The sequence below is a fragment of the Lissotriton helveticus genome, chromosome 11 (assembly GCF_964261635.1).
Source record: "Lissotriton helveticus chromosome 11, aLisHel1.1, whole genome shotgun sequence".
NCBI classification, from domain to species: Eukaryota; Metazoa; Chordata; class Amphibia; order Caudata; family Salamandridae; genus Lissotriton; species Lissotriton helveticus.
The window spans coordinates 59990107-60007973 of NC_136072.1; the positions used below are offsets into that span (position 1 = coordinate 59990107).

At 40.9% G+C, this 17867-nt stretch overlaps 1 protein-coding gene across 1 annotated transcript in view; it reads left to right on the forward strand.

The window, feature by feature from the left end:
- The first annotated feature begins 1913 nt into the window (after positions 1–1913).
- Positions 1914–17867, forward strand: part of LOC144790641 (cytochrome P450 2J4-like) — a 52627-nt gene continuing 36673 nt past the window's right edge. The window contains exons 1-3 of the mRNA XM_078665373.1: positions 1914–2494; positions 12452–12614; positions 16507–16656. Coding sequence (XP_078521499.1) covers positions 2324–2494; positions 12452–12614; positions 16507–16656 — 484 coding nt within the window. The 5' untranslated portion in view covers positions 1914–2323. The remainder of the gene's footprint in view (positions 2495–12451; positions 12615–16506; positions 16657–17867) is intronic.

The window sequence follows — 17867 nt, forward strand, 5'->3', positions numbered from 1 at the left end:
CAGGAAGAAGGATTGCTGTGCAGCTGAAAGGACTGCCACTCTGGGCACTGTTGCTCTGACTGACTGCTACCCTGCTGTGCTGACCCGCTGCCTGTCTGGGTGAGAAGGACTGGGCCTGCATCTGTGAACCCACAGCACCAGCATTTCTTCTAAGAAGAAGGAGTTAAGGGAGGAACTTTTGCTAAAAGATGAGCCATGTTTGTGTGAAGTATCAATGACATCTAATAGATTGGAGCATGTCGGAGGTAAAGAATAATTTAAGTGAGAAAGAACAGTCACATGTTTAAGCTTTGAAAGGTGTGAAATAAAAGGGAAGTAAAAAGGGTGATAGCAGGATTAAGGGAACATGCTATAGGCATGTCCAGCACGGACATATGGCCAATTTCAGATATTGCCCTGCCCAAAAAGGGTATTTTTTAACAAATGCAGAAAACTGATAATTTTATGAAGTGTTGCAGGTCATTCATATATGTTACAAAAACGTATCAGGACAATGAAAGTTGCAGTCAAGTTATTTTACAATTGTGTCGCAGCGTATTTGGCAACCTGTATGAAGCTGTAAGTGTGAATGTGTGAAGGTAAGAATGTTCTACGACTCATGTTCAGGATTGCAATAATATCTGAGAAAAACGACCAATGTTTGTATAGAGAATGTAATAATCTGGACATTTTAGATGTAAAACCAAGAGATTACGATAAATAGGAAATCCCTATGCTGGGTTTCTTTTATGGTAAATACTGTTGAGAGACAGATTAGCATTACAAAAATGTATGTTTTGGAAAAGTTGAAGATATTCTTGAATAAACAAAGCAAAAGGAGGAAATACCCTTTGTCGTGGATTGGAAACTTCAATGATGAAAATCATCAAGAAAGCAATGGAAGAAGCTGGAGTGGTAGAAAACATCAGAACCCCAACTATCTGAAAGAATATGTTCAAAAACGTTTTAAAAGAAAAAGACGTTTTTGTTGCAGGTATTATATTATTTTATATATTTTAGTAGTATGGTGGTATCTCTGTTTTGTGGATTAAAATAAAAGGGGAAGACATGTAATGTCCTGGAAGGTTTATGTTCAACAATGTGATGTAATGGAATGTGGAGGCAAATTTCCACAGGTAGTCAGTCGGTTGATGAGGAAAGCTGGTGAATGAGGTCTGTTTGGAATACAGCTCTGACATATTTATCTAAATGCTGTCATTTGAGGTAATTTAACATTCTGCTTTCAAGGACAATGTTCCTTGCACCAAGTAATTTACCTTAAAAGATCCACAATCAACAATCTATGTTAGTGTCTAAAGAGTAATTTCAATTAAAATGCATTTAACAGGGCAAATGGATATCCTTGAGCAGTCAGGACCTCTGGCATTGCCACCAAGCACTTGAGCAGAGCCCAGAGAGACTGGTTTGTTGCCAGTTCATTTGCACGCCCTTTGGAGAGGTCAAATAATAAAAGGAAAGTGACGAACAGAAAATGATCCACCATAGAGGTGATAACCCGGAGTGTTATGTAAAACACTAACTGGAGAATACTCACATTATCCTATTAACATGTCTGTGGTCACCTTTTCTTTAAAAATTCCCACAATAATTATTAATTATTTGTACCAGAGGGGTCACAAAAAATGTAAGAGGCCCTTTACAATATAAATGAGTCATCATGTCCTGTGGCATGAATTCCAAGCACTAGACAGGAGCCCAGGAAAAGAGATGTGTTTATTGGCAGTACATGTGCATGAACTTACAGGAGGTCAAACCATAGCAGGGCAGTGATAAGAGAGCAAATATTCAACTTGCAGGTGATAAGCATGCATGTTACACAAACAGCAATCTCTTATCTTGTACACTTTGAGAATATACGCCTCCTCTGAGGTTCTTAGAAAAAGTATAAAAAGGGCGAGAACGTGAGAAAGAATGCGAGTGAGAAGGGGACCTTTACTGAAATCGGAAAGAGGAGAGAGATACATACATACTGAAGAACATAGATATTAAGGCTGGACATAAAAGAGGAAAGGCAAAAAGAAAAGAGGACTTTAAAGTAGATAAAGGAAGAGAAAGGAGGTGAAATGGAGTAAAATAAAGGGTTAGAAGAAAAGGGGAAGAAAGGAAAACAGACATTCAGATCAGATAAAGACATGCTATAGACTCAGTGTACATAAGGGGACAAAGAGAGAGAAAGGAAGAGATAGAGCGAGAAAAAGATAAGGAGAGAAAAAAGGACAGGATCAGCTAGAGAAATAGATATAGGATTCATAAAGAACTAGGAATACATTATACTAAGAGCCCTGTTTATGAGATCTGCTAGAAGCAGAGACAGGCACCTACCATGCTTTCAATCACTGAGCTGTTGATTGCTCTGTTTCTTACTCTCTTCATTGCACATTATTTCAAGCTTCAGTGGTTGAGGAGAAGATACCCTCCAGGACCAGCTCCCCTCCCCATCATTGGCAACCTGTGGACCCTGAATTTTGTGCTTCACCACGAGGTCCTCATGCAGGTACTGTACAACTGATTACAAGGTGGTTGTTACTTCTGTTGAGTGTGCAAATGTTTCCCAGCTGAATGTATAGGGGGTCATTAGGATTGCGGGTGGACTTGGTCCGCCCACCATCCTATCAGTGTTTGGGACCGTCCGCCATAAGAGCGGGGGTCCCGTGGGGGGGATTAGGATGCGCCCACCACTGTGGCGGGCGCATCCTGCATGTCTAGCATTGTGGCGGGCGGTGCTCTCAGCACCGCCCACCACAATGCTAAAATTGCACATCAGCATTTGCATTAACAAAGCGGCAGGCACCGAACGGTGCCTTCCGCTTTGTTAATGCAAATGCAGGGGGGTACCACAGGTACCCCCCACCTGTCCTTCACTCCGGGGGCTCGCAGGGGGCCCCCGAAGTGAAGACCGCATGCCGATGCCACAACGGAAAGGCATCTGTTTTGGGCAATGCTAATATGGCTGGCGGTGTCTAATAGACACCGCCACCATAATAAACCTTTTCCACCCCGGCCTCAAGGCGACCGGGACGGAAAAGCGGCGGACGGCCTTTCCGTCCGCCGCGGTCCCCCCCGCCATCCTAATATGGCCGGGGGGAATTTAGGTGTGGATGGCGGGCGGATTGGCTAGCGCCAGCCTGGCGGGGGCAATCCGCCCGCCATCCTAATGGGCCCCATAGTTTATAGCGCTCTTTACACAGACACACACTCTGATACTTGGGCATAAGAAAAATGTGCAGGTGAGTTGCTCTATCACAGTGGCTCATGAAAGGCTGGAGTTTGTCTTTGACCATGTTTAGAGACAAATTAGCTATTACAAAAACGTATGTTTTTGAAAGGTTGATGATATTCTTAGATGACTGAAGCAAAGGGAGGAATACTCTTTGTCAAGGATTGTGAACCTAAATGATGAAAATCATCAAGAAAGCAATGAAAGAAGCTGGAGTGCTAGAAAAAGTCAGAACCATAACTACATGAAAGAACATGCTAAAAATATTTTTTTAAGAAAGTGTAGTTTTTGTTGCACGTAATATATTGTTTTATTTATTTTAGTAGTATGGTGGTATCTCTGTTTTGTGGATTAAAAAAAAGGGAAGACGTATGTTCAAGAATGTGATGTAATGGAAAGTGGAGGCAATTTTCGACAGGTAGTCAGTCAGTCAGTTGATGAGGAAAGCTGGTGGATGAGGTCTGTTTGGAATACAGCTCTGACATATCTATCCATATGCTGTCATTTGATCTAATTTCACATTCTGCTTTCAAGGACAATGTTTCTTGCACAAAGTAATTTACATTAAAACATCCACAATCAACAATTTATGTTTCTGTCTAAAGAGTAATTTAAATTAAAATTCATTTAACAAGGCAAGTGGACACCCTTGAGCAATCAGGTCCTCAGGCACAGCCACCAAGCACTGGAGCAAAGCCCAGAGAGACTGTTCTGTTTCCACTTCATTTGCAAGCCCTTTAGAGAGGTCACACGATAAAAGGAAAGTGACAAACAGAAAATGATCCACCATGGAGGTGATAACCCGGAGTGTTATGTAAAAGACTAACATTATCTTATTAACATGTCTGTGGTCACCTTTTCTTTAAAAATACCTAGAGCAATTATTCCGTATTTGTACCCAAGAGGTCAATTTCAATTAAATTGGCCCTTTACAAAATAAATGAGTCATCCGGTCCTGTGGCATAAGCTCCGAGCACTGAACAGGAGCCAAGGAAAAGGATGTGCTTTTCTATATAAAGCTAGATAGGTAGATATATGGTTCTTATGGGTATGTGCTCAGGTGCAAAGGTTCAGACACGGTTCCTGCGGAGCAGTTTTTACTGCAACAAGTATACATTTTTCCTAAACTCAACTGCACTCACCATTTACTACAAAGTTATCTCAGTGAAACTCTCAGAGATGGCTCCTGGGAGGCTTTTTTCAAGAAACCGAGGGGCATATTATCAAGGGGGTTTATCTCCGCTTTTTTGGTTTTAAAAGCCAAGAAAGCGGAGATAAAATTATCTCCCTATTACCTAGCTGTCGCTAACACCAGTTAGCGACAGCTAGTAGGAGATAGCGACCATCTTGGGCCCCGCTTTGCATGTCAGTGAAATTTATCACTAATGACATGCAAAGTGGGCGTGCCAAGATGTTAGCGACTGGAAACAGTCGCTAACACCGCTATCTCCTATTACCAACTTTTGGAGATATTCGCGCTAAGCGCGAATATCTCCAAAAGCTAACACCTGCCCCTGAGCAGTTCTTAGCCATGTTATCCAATGGTAGGTGGATAACATGGCTAAGAGCATTAGCTCGGTAATGCATAAATATCGCTGACTTTTCAGCGATATTCATGCATTTCGTCCGATTTTTATCGCTTAGGAGATAAACCTTGATAATAGCAAGGTTCCTAAGGGATAAAAATCGCCGCAGCTCGGCGATCAAAATATTGCCGCTAAGCCAACATAGCGATAATTATCGCTAGTTGTTGGTAATATGCCCCCGAGGGTCCTGGTTGCTAGCCAGGCCTTTCTAGCACTGAGTGTTGACCCCCTTGACATAAAAAAAAGAGTCAGTTAATTAGCAGAGTATGAGGACGCCTCATTCAATGTTGCACTAAAGTCCGAAGAATCAGCCATGGGATTTCCTCAGAGATTCATTAGTCCATGTTTTTCTATTGTTGTTGGCTCAAGACAAGCAGCTGCCTATTGCAGAAACTCTATGTAACCACTTGTATATGTCCCTGCTCACATGTCCCTGTTACTTTTGCCATGTGACCTTTTAACACCAACACTGTTGGGGTGTTTATTCCATTAGGCTTGACTCAGTTTGCCAGTATAACTGCCCAAGTGTGAATTGATTATTATTTTAACATAAGCAAAGAGGGCTGAGGCAAAGAGGTAGGCCTTAGCCTCAGTGGCAGTCAGATTCAGGATGCAATATGTGCATCCTTACAGCCAGGTCTGCCTCAGTCCCATGCTCATTATTGTCTGCAGCAGATCATGTCTGTACCTGTTAGAAAACTACATACACAAGCAAAACACAAAATACTAAAAACACAAACACCTCAGTCAGAGGACCGTGGTGCCTGATGCATGTAATATTTTTGCTGATGTTGCAGTTATTAGCCCACCAACAAATGTTACTTATTTCTGGAATGCCACATTCCATGCCTTGTTCTGCCTCAAAGATCTGGGTAAATCCATTCTGTATCTGATGCTCAGATAGTACACTGTGCTTCTTACATATTGCTGGGCTTTGGTGGTGGTATTCAGTGTCAGTCAACTTGTAAATGATGGGGCTCTAATGAGCCACAGATGTTCAAAGTGCAGTGATGCAACTCAGACAGGAGAGGTGCTATTCCTAGAAAGAGCTGGTGGTAGAGATTACAGGCTCTCCATGCTGAGGCAGGAGATTTACCCTCAAGCTTCTCAAAATGTGCAATAAGTAAGTGTTCAAGTATGCCCCAGACAGCACACATTATCAAACCAGCTTCCACATTGCCACAGTTAAGCACACATTGCTGTGTATTTTTCTATGTTGCCTATCAAATGACCATGGTGATGTCCACTTTGATCCTGTAAAGCACACATTGCCCCATCACACAAACAAACATAGTAACAGAAAGATAATGATACGAGTGGGGTGGCATAAACTGTTCTTTTTCCTGCAGGCGATTTGTATAATGTTGGGGACTGCACGCGAGTTGCCATCTCCATTGTAATCATACATTAAATATTCTTTCATATCCAAAGACAGGGTGCAGACGTTGGTAGTGCAGAGCATGTATCTGCGGCACATGTCTATCTTCATAGTTCCCACAAGACATTTTGTTTATAGCAAGTCTCTGGTAATTGCCATCTCTGTTTACAAGGTTGACCCAGGACTTTAAGTGATAGTGCATGGATGTGGCACTGTCATTCTTTTAGGCAGTCTAGTGAACTTGATGTGAAAGGCCATCACTTCAATAAACTCCTGTATGCTATTTCCAAAGCAAAGTCTTTAAACAGGTGTATGAGAGGATTTACAAACGAGTCTGGACCATGTGAGGGAAATTCATGTGTGTGGGTAGCTCTAATTGAGACCAAATTGTAATGCAGACTAGAGAATATGTGCTTTACATAGCTTCTTTCATTGGTATGCATGTTTTATTCCTAAAAGTACATGGATAAAAAATGCCCAGGCCTGGAATCAGACAAGACTACTCACAGAAAACTCTTTATTAATGGGACACCAAAAGATATTTCTAAAGTCAAGTGATTGCTGATAGATGTACGACCCATTATTAATGATGCTGATAATTCCATCCTTGAAAGCTGGAGGACAGATTTGGATCCGCAATGTATTGTAATGAAGGATGATGCGTAGACAGGGTCTTGTAGATATTTAAGTATATTTATTCTTAGTTACAGGAAGATGATAAGTTCATTAAATGCCTCTTAAGTTGCCTCAGTAATTACCCTAGTTATTGCCCCACCAGGAGCAGCCTCCTGGCTGCTCAGCCATCCAGATCCAACTGACATTCCACTCTTACAAACCCACTCTAACATTCTGCATGACTTCATCACAAGTTGAGCAGGTAGGCAGAGAACTATTGAAAGGAGAGTGCAGCAGGTAAAAGGAAGACTACAACACATCTCCCTCATTATAATATGAAAGATCAAATAGAAAGTGTGAAGTTATTATGTACACGTTAAAACTTAAAGGGAAGTTATTATTCACACGTTAAAACTCAGAGGGAAGCAGTAAAACGAAAAGGTACACCACCTCCGTTTGTTGTGAAAATTATAACAAACAAATGTAAGGAAGTAGTGTGGTAGAATAATAATTAAGAGTGGAAGAAAATTGTTTGAAATAAAACATATCTCATTCTACCAACGTCATGAAGTAATACATAATATACATCTTACCCCTTTACTCATATATGCATGAAGATGGTAAAACACACATGGTATAACATATATATGGCAGAGAGAGGATGCACTACAAAACATATAATACACCCAGCTCTCTGATAAAATATGGAAAACAAAGAATGTAAGTCAAAAAGATATAATCAAAAACTACAAACAGCGTTTCCAAAAACAACACACCACACGGTGTACCTAAAACGCCACATGAGAGGTCCAACACCCATAAAAAAAACTATGGGTAACAGTAAATCCAAAACTGTTAAATTATGAGTACTTAGAACTCAAGGTAAACATAACATGGGTCACCCTAAGACAAAGCAAAAATGTCATGCCAACTGCAAATGCAAAACAACAACCCAAAAGTACATCATAACAAAAACAAGCACACAGCGAGCCATACCAACCCAAAGGCAACCCACCCTGGGCACTCCTTCACCCTAAGGACGCTCCTTCACCCGAAGGACAACAAAATAAGGGAAAATAATCCCAAGATAGACAAAATTTTTGGGAATTTCATCACCCAAAGGAAAACAAAATAATGAAAATCGCCTTACTCATGGCAAACATCTGGTAGGTTTCTTTAGACCTAAAGCAAACAGATTTCGGGAAACTAAATCCAAGGAAATCAAAAATCCACGCCAAACTAAATTTAGGAAAACCTTTAAACCTTTGACACACACGTACAACTGTATAAGGGAACACTACACCAGAGTCAAAAGAAATACTACTCACGCTCACTAACACCATTCCAGAAAACAAGAGACAAAAAGTTACAAATGACCAGCAAAATAAGAATGTCTCATGCTCCGGTGAGCTGTCTCAAGTAAGGAATGTTGTAAATACGGGAAGATTCGCGACGTCCTCAGCAAAACAACACAATTCCAGCAAAACACACTTCAAGGTTACAAACAAACCAACAACAGTAACATGCCCCTTATACAATGTTGTGAAAATGCAGATGTAAAAACTGAAGGTAATCTAACACAACAAACTAAAACAATAAACGTGGTCACCGTAGTCTAGGTAGATGAGCGATACCTCACCCGAAAGTCCAGTCCATGTGAAGATGAGTAAAACTTCATCAGAAAGTCAAAATCATAGATGAGCGAAACCTCACCCGAAAGTCCAATACTTCTCCCAAAAGTCTACTTCAAGTAATCATTCATCCAAAGTCATAATGTTGTAGGTAACATCCAGTGTAATTAGAGAATTTCGCCTCAAACAGCACCATCAACACAAGAACTCTCCTCATGGTTGGATGTAGAATCACCATGAATTCTCATTTGCGCTTGTAAATCCAGATTTGCGCATGTTAAACAAGGTTTGCCACAGCTAAAATAAAGTTAGTCTTCACGTAATGAGATGTTGGCAAAAGTTAACATCACTCCCTTGCGATGTATCTGCGCATCAAACTTGGTGATGAAACGTCGTGAAACTCAGGATAATAAGGGATTCATCCCAATGTGTCAAAATGGCCGCCACAGCGTCGTACAGCGTCGCTTTCTAAAGGGAGTAGGGCTCGCTCAGGCACTGAACGTCATAAGGGTCAAAGGAAACCTTCACCAACACCACGAAGGATTCTAGCACGTCATCACTCTGAAACAGGCAGGCGAACAGGGAAGAGCTCCACACACCAACCGTCACTCTGACCAACGGTGAGTCGGCTAGCACAGGAGGAAACTCTTGTCCGATTTTAAAATGAAATTCTCTTTGCTGCCAAGACGCGCTGCAAGCTCGCTGTTAGTCAGACCCAATGCTTCACAGGCAAATTGAAATTGTGCCTCCTTTCACAGCGCTGCATGCTGAATACTTGTTGGCTCGAATTAAAAATCTCTTAAGTTAGAGCGCACTAAAGTCTCTTTACAGCGAAAACGCGCTGTAAGCGTTGCTACATCTGGAAAAGTACACTTCATGCGTTACTTTTAAACTGCTGCTGTGACAGAAACAAGAGCTTTCCAAATATTAGCTGCGTGTAATTTCCAAACGGTTAAAAGTTTTGCTGTAGTTTACTTTTGCAATAAACTATGTTGCGCTTACTCAGTCAGATCAGCTTTTCACACAGGTTGTCTGATTACATTAGGGAAGAGTCATTCTAGTCCAGCAAAATCAAATAGTGAATCACTAGTTTGGGGATTATTAACACTCACCCAAATTCAACAAGCACTGGCACATCCACGTTGGGGCCGATCGGTCTTTGGTCACTGGTGGGGCTAGTGGACAGCCAGTTTGCTTTTGCTTCATGCACTTCTTCTTTATCTTATGCTTCTTCAGTTTCAAATGGCTTGCGCTTCTTCAATTTCATATGAACAGTCAATTAGTTTCTTTTTCACTTCTCCATATCCATATGTACAAGCCAATTTAATGTAGATTATGTAGGTTCTCCAACTCGTCGCCAGTATTGTAATGAAGGATGATGCGTAGTCTGGTCTTGTAGATATTCAAGTATATTTATTCTTAGTTACAGGAAGATGATTAGTTCATTAAATGCCTCTTAAGTTGCCTCAGTAATTACCCTAGTTATTGCCCCACCAGGAGCAGCCTCCTGGCTGCTCAGCCATCCAGATCCAACTGACATTCCACTCTTACAAACCCACTCTAACATTCTGCATGACTTCATCACAAGTTGAGCAGGTAGGCAGAGAACTATTGAAAGGAGAGTGCAGCAGGTAAAAGGAAGACTACAACACAATGCAATGTGTAAAGGGAGATTTTCAAAGTGCAAAGTAAAAAAGAGAAGGGGCGATTAGTTTAGGACAGCCATTTGGATGCATGAACTGTAATCTGCGCACCTTTAGACTTCGTCGTGTTACCTTAAATTCTCAGATGGTAAATAATGCCTAGGATGGGGGAAGGTTTGGGTGAGCCACTATCTTCATGGGGTATACAGTCATAATATCGAGTAAAAAAGTATTGAATGGACAAAATATCGAGTTAAAAATATAGAATGGGCAAAATATCGAATGGACAGAATATAGAGTACAAAAATATCGAATAGAATAGCAGTAATATCGAATCCAAAATATAGAATGGACAAAATATCGAATGGACAGAATATAGACAACAAAAATATCGAATTTTAGGTAAGTAAGTAAATATTTATATTTTAATAATAGGTAAATGTTTTTTATGTTAGTATATGTGTTAAAAGTGTATTTTTATTTTAATATTTATTTTAATTAATTATTGTTATGTATTTATTTTTTGCGTAATATAATTCTGGAGCGGGTTGTGGGTTTATAGAGGAATAGTGTGGGAAGTAATTTAAATATAATTAATTAAATATTTTAATTTATTTATTGGTATTTATTTTGAATTAATTGTTAATTTTTAATTGGTAATTAATTAAAATATAATTGGTAATTAATTTTTATTAATTGATTCATTTATAATTATGTTAATGTTATGTATTTATTTTCTGTAGCGGGTTGTGGGTTTATAGGGGAATAGGGCGGGAAGTAATTTAATTATAAATAATTAAATATTTTAATTTATTTATTCGTATTGATTTTGAATTAATTGTTAATGAATTTTTTATTGGTAAATAACTATAATATAATTGGTAATTATTTTTTATTAATTAATTAATTGATAATTATGTTAATTTTATTTATTTATTTTCTGTAGCGGGCTGTGGGTTTATAGGGGAATAGGGTGGGAAGTAATTTAAATATAATTAATTAAATATTTTAATTTATTTATTGGTATTTATTTTGAATTAATTGTTAGTTAATTTTTAATTGGTAATTATATAAAATATAATTGGTAATTAATTTTTATTAATATATTAATTGATAATTATGTTCATTTTTATAATTTATTTTCTGTAGTGGTTTGTGTGTTTATAGGGGAATTGGGTGGGAAGTAATTTAATTGTAATTACATTTTTTAATTTCTTAATTGGTATTTCTTTAATTAATTGTTAAATATTTTTCAATTGTTAAATAATTAATTGTTATTGGTAATTAATTTGCATTAATCGGTAAATATTTTTTAGTAATTAATTTTTTTTAATTATTTTAATTGATTAATTGTTATAATATATTTAATTGGTAATTAATTTTAATTAATTTGTAATTGGTATTAATATTTAATTTATTTTTAATTATATATGAATTATTTACTTTCCCTACAGTTGCTCTCCTTGGAGTGGGAATAGTAATTTTTACCCCTACGCTATCCAACGCTTTCCCTTCTGTTGCACTCACTGGAGTGGGAATAGTAATTTTTACCCTCCCGCTATCCAATGCTTTCCCTACTGTTGCCCTCTCTGGAGCGGGAATAGTAATTTTTACCCTCCCGCTATCCAACGCTTTCCCTACTGTTGCACTCATTGGAGTGGGAATAGTAATTTTTATCCCTACGCTATCCAACGCTTTCCCTACTGTTGCACTCTTTGAAGTGGGAATAGTAATTTTTACCTTCCCGCTATCCAACGCTTTCCCTACTGTTGCACTCACTGGAGTGGGAATAGTAATTTTTACCCCTACGCTATCAAACGCTTACCCTACTGTTGCACTCCCTGGAGTGAGAATAGTCATTTTTACCCCTCCGCTATCCAACGCTTTCCCTACTGTTGCACTCTCTGGAGTAGGAATAGGAATTTTTACCCCTACGCTATCCAACGCTTTCCCTACTGTTGCACTTTCTGAAGTGGGAATAGTAATTTTTACCCTCCTGCTATCCAATGCTTTCCCTACTGTTGCACTCTCTGGAATAGTAACGATATTTTTGATTCGATATTTTTGCACTTACCTGTTTGGAGATAGGAGTTTGATATTTTTGTATTCTACATTTTTTACTCAATATTTTGCTACATCGATATTTGTGTTATTGATATTATGTCAGTGATCCTTCATGGATGGTAGGCCAGTTTTACTACCCTACGTAAAGTAACTTACGTTGTACATGGGTAACATGACTTGCCCAGGCTGCCCAGAGTCTGAAATAGATAATAGTTACCTTCCCCCAAGAGATCAGATATTTATTTGGTAGGGTTAGTAAATGCTTTCTTCTTGTTTGCTGTTCTATTCAATAACTGCATGGTTACTTTCACCCCCAGCTTGCGAAGACCTACGGGAATGTTTTCACTCTGTGGCTGGGGCCGAAGCCAGTGGTTGTGCTGAATGGATGCCAGGCTATAAGAGATGGTCTAATCTCACACTCCGAAGAGCTTGTTGGACGCCCTACAATCCCAACTTTTCATGAGATGGCAAGGGGCAGGGGTAGGTAGCTCTTGCTTCACAACAGCATAATTAAGCAGCAAATAACTTGTTTTTATATAATGCTTCATACCGCACTTTAGTCATTTCTAAGCTCTGTAATTAATAGGATTTTTGAGATTCAGTTTAATGGCACTTAATTTACCAACCTTGAAGACCAAGAGGATGCAAGTATTTGAATGTGTGATCTGCACAGCCTTTTCCAGCCTCAAAGATGTAACTCAATAAGCCATTCATCCAGATTTTAAGAGTATTAAAAAGCAGGCAGGGGTCAGAGAGCAAGAGGTGCCATTGATTGGATTATGAATGGATGAAATCCAAGCTTTGTGTAGATATTCATGACTGCTGTAACAATTTACTTAGCGGATGTATACAGATTTCTTTGTCTTACTCTTGACCTATTTCTACTCATGGAGTAAAGCTTTGTGAATTGGGTATACATTGTGGAAGTGGATGGATGGATGGATGGATGGATGGATGGATGGATAGATGTATGGATAGAAGGAAGGAAAAACGGATGGACTGTGGGGCAATAATACCACAGACAATGAAGAACTAGGGCTTACAAAGTGGGCAGTTTGTGAACATTGTGCATTATTTACACAATACAGAGTTGCCGCCTCTCGGGCAGAGTGTGTATAGTGACCAGCCCGTCAGCAAGCCTTCCCTCTCCAGTGGGATACCGATCAGTGCTCTCTCTGTCTAGGCCCTAAAGTGTGTAATACTGGACAGCGGCTGCAGTGGTGTTACCCTGCAAATCTAGCAAAGTACACTGTTATGTTATGCAGATTTGTAGAGCGCACTATCACACAAGAGGGTAGCCTGACACTGAGCTAGCTTTCGAAAGAGCATGGGCCCTGCACAGTGGCGTGGGCATACATGTGCAGCAATCAGAATCTAAGAGCTAGCATTCTACACATCAAACAAAAACAGAGTGAATCCCCCGTGCATCCTATGCTGCAGATACAGTGCTTCTGGATGTGCAAGGGAGGAAGACAACTGTAGATCCCACTCTGTATCAGCGACTCTTTTATCAAATTGTATTTTCTGCAGTTAGTAAAGGCAGCAACATGAGCTGAATGGGTGCCAGAGAGAGAGAGAGAGAGATAGAATTATATTTGTAGCTCAAAAATGAAAAAGTAATTGACAAACCAGTCTCCTTGCAGCCTTTTGTATGGATGTATGTCATTACATCACATACTAATACCACTCGTGCCATCACATAGCGGGTATTACTACATGATGTCAATGACAACGACATGCCATTACATCGCATACTTTTACCACGAGTATGCCTTTACCACGCATGCCATTACAACGCAAAGTCATGCGTGGTAAAGCTATACTTGTGGTTAAACTTTGCAAGGTAAGTGACAACCCTAACCCTACACCTACACAACACACTACTCCCACCCCTACACTGCCCTAAAACACTACACACTACCCACACTACTCCCACCCCTACACTACCCTAAAACACTATTACACTACAACACTACCCACACTACTCCCACCCTACACTGCCCTAAACTCTAAAACACTACACTACAACACTACCCACACTACTCCCACCCCTACACTACCCCTAACCCTAAAGCACTACGACACTACAACACTACCCACACTACTCCCACCCCTACACTACCCTAACCCCTAAACACTACAACAATACCCACACTACTCCCACCCCTACACTATCCTAAACCTTAAAACACTACCCACACTACCCTAAACCCTAAAACACTACAATTCTACCCACACTACTCCCACCGCTACACCACCCTTGACCCTACAACACTACTACACTACAACACTACCCACACTACTCCCATCCCTACGCTACCCTAAACCCTAAAACACTACAAAACTACTCACACTACTCCCACCCCTACACTACCCGAAACCCTAAAACACTACAACACTACCCACACTACTCCCACCCCTACACTACCCTAAACCCTAAAACACTACAACACTACCCACACTACTCCCACCCCTACACAACCCTAAACCCTAAAACACTTCTATTCTACAACACTACCCACACTACTCCCACCCCTACACTACCCTAAAACACTACACACTATCCACACTTCTCCCACCCCTACACTACCCTAAAACACTACTACACTACAACACTACCCACACTACTCCCACACCTACACTACCCTAAACCCTACAGCACTACACTAAAACACTACCCACACTACTACCACCCCTACACTACCCCTTACCCTAAAACACTACAACACTGCCCACACTACTCCCACCCCTACACTACCATAAAACACTACTACACTACAACACTACCCACACTACTCCCACCCCTACACTACCCTAAACCCTAAAACACTACAACACTACCCACACTACTCCCACCCCTAAACCCTAAAACACTACTACACTACAACACTACCCACACTATTCCCACCCCTACACTACCCTAAACCCTAAACACTACACTACAACACTACCCACACTACTCCCACCCCTACACTACCCTAAACCCTAAACAACTACAACACTACCAACACTACACCCACCCCACACTACCCTAAACCCTAAAACACTACAACACTACAACTCTACCCACACTACTCCCACCCCTACACCACCCCTGACCCTAAAACAATACTACACTACAACACTACCCACATTACTCCCGCCCCTTCACTACCCTAAAACACTACTACACTACAATACTACCCACACTACTCCCACCCCTACACTACCCTAAACCCTAAAACACTACTACACTACCCACACTACTGCCACCCCTACACTACCCTAAACCCTAAAACACTACAACACTACCCATACTTCTCCCACCCCTACACTACCCTAAACCCTAAAACACTACAACACTACCCACATTACTCCCATCCCTACACTACCCTTTACCCTAAAACACTACTATACTACAACACTACCCACACTACTCTCACCCCTACACTACCCTAAAACACTACACACTACCCACACTACGCCCACCCCTAGACTACCCTAAACACTACTACACTACAACACTACCCACACTACTCCCACTCCTACACTACCCTAAACCCTAAAACACTACACTACAACACTTCTCACACTACTCCCACCCCTACACTACCCTAAACACTACAACACTACCCACACCACTCCCACCCCTAAACCCTAAATCACTACTACACTACAACACTACCCACACTACTACCACCCCTACACTACCCCTAACCCTAAAACACTACAACACTACCCACACTACTTCCACCCCTACACTACCCTAAACCCTAAAACACCCACCCGAAGCACAATCAGCCTTACCTCTTTCCTCGGGGTTTCAGCGTCGCCATCTCTGCTTCCGGTTCCTGCTTCCTGCCTCGTCAGAGGTGCACGTCGTTGTGAGGAAACAGCCTTAGTTTCCTCACAACGACGTGGATAGCCATTACATTGCATGTGTTGTAAAAGCGCATGCGATGTAATGGTATGCATGGTTTTTACCACGTGTTGTAACATTGTATGCGTTGTAACGCATGCAATGTAATGGCAATGCGTGGTAAAAACCACGTTGTAATGGCTGTTCCCCCTTTTGTATACTGTACCTCTACCTGTACATGCCTTACATTAGCAGAGAGGACCAGAGCATTCTTTAGCCAGACCATAAAATAACAGTAAAGGCAGCAGCAAGAATTGAATGAGTTTCAGAGAGAGCGAGAGAGGGAGAGCCTGATAATTGAAGCTCAAAAACCCAAGTTACTCTTTCAGCCTTTTGCACAGAATACTTCTACTTGTACAGGCATTACGTTAGCAGAGAGGACCAAAGCGTTGTTTAGCCAGACTGAAAAATTAAATACATATGTTACATTGAAGATATAAATAACTAAAACCTAACACACAATTGATTACTTAGGAGTTGTCTTTTCCTCTGGACACACCTGGAAGCAGCAGAGACGTTTCGGCCTCACGACTCTGAGGAATCTCGGACTCGGGAAGAAAAGTCTAGAAGCAAGAATCCAGGAGGAGGCCCAGAATTTGGTGGACTTCTTTGTAACAAAGAAAGGTAAATGATTTCAGACCCAGGTGCCACTTCTATGATATTAAACACCTGAGCCCCATATTGGTCTCATTCAGTTTCAGCAATCACCATTTATGTTTTTTTAATTAATTAATTAATTAATGTATTTATTTTATTTAGCATAAACCAGATCCGAATAGATCTCTAAGTGCTTTAAATAAACAGTAACTACTGCGTACAAGCATCATGCAAAACAATATGTATGGATTAGGATATGGGTCAACATTTTGCGTAGTTACATACATTTAAAGCACCAATCATCCACATTAACGTATTCTAACAGAAAGATAAGCACTTTAGCTGTGAGGGTAAGTGGAGATTATCAAACCAAAGGCAAGAACTAAAGAAAAGCAAGCGGGCACAATTTATCTTTCAAAATGGCCGTTGTAATCAGAACAAGATGCAATGGCCAAGAAAACCAGACTGTCATCAGTCTAGTTTAAATTCACAATGGAACAAGTCACAACGTGGCATTCACATAGCATCCCCAGGGCCAATATTTGCATGAAAGGGGAGGGGGAGCATGCAGCCCTTCTCCCTGAGTCTCCAGAGGTCCCAAGGAGCCCGTCCCCCAGGGCCAATTTTAATAATAAAGGTGAGAGAGCTGTGTGCCCCCCTCCCTGAGCCTCTACAGGCACCAGGGACCCTTTCTTGAAGCTACTAACCTACTGAAAAGGGAGTGGCCACATGGTACCCCTCCCTGTGCCAATAATGGCCCTAGGGATAACTGTTTTCCTTCCTGAACTGGGGTGGGAAGGGAAACCTCTGTTTGCTACGGCTTGGCAGGAGTATTTTTCTAATCTCCCGCCAAGCGAGAGCAAACACTAAATCTGCTTCCAACTGGTAGGAACTTAAAAATACTGTGATGCAGGCAGAGAGACAGATCAAGCTACTGCTCCCACCAGGAGGGAGCAACATCATTAGCTGCTCCCTCCAGGTGGGAGCAGTGCCGGCTCCTGCTGAATGTGGGTAGCTGACTGGGGCTGAGGTCCTGAGAAACTCCCTGCGGCCACCAACATGTATATGGTGGTTGCCCTGGGTGGGCATGAGAACACGCACCTTTCATAGTGCCTGCCCCAGGGGTTGGGTCCCATGGGCCGATAACAGCTCGTGGAGGGAGGTTGCTAACTATAATGTTACTTTAACCTTTGTTTTTTTCAGTAAATATTATATATATATATATATATATATATATA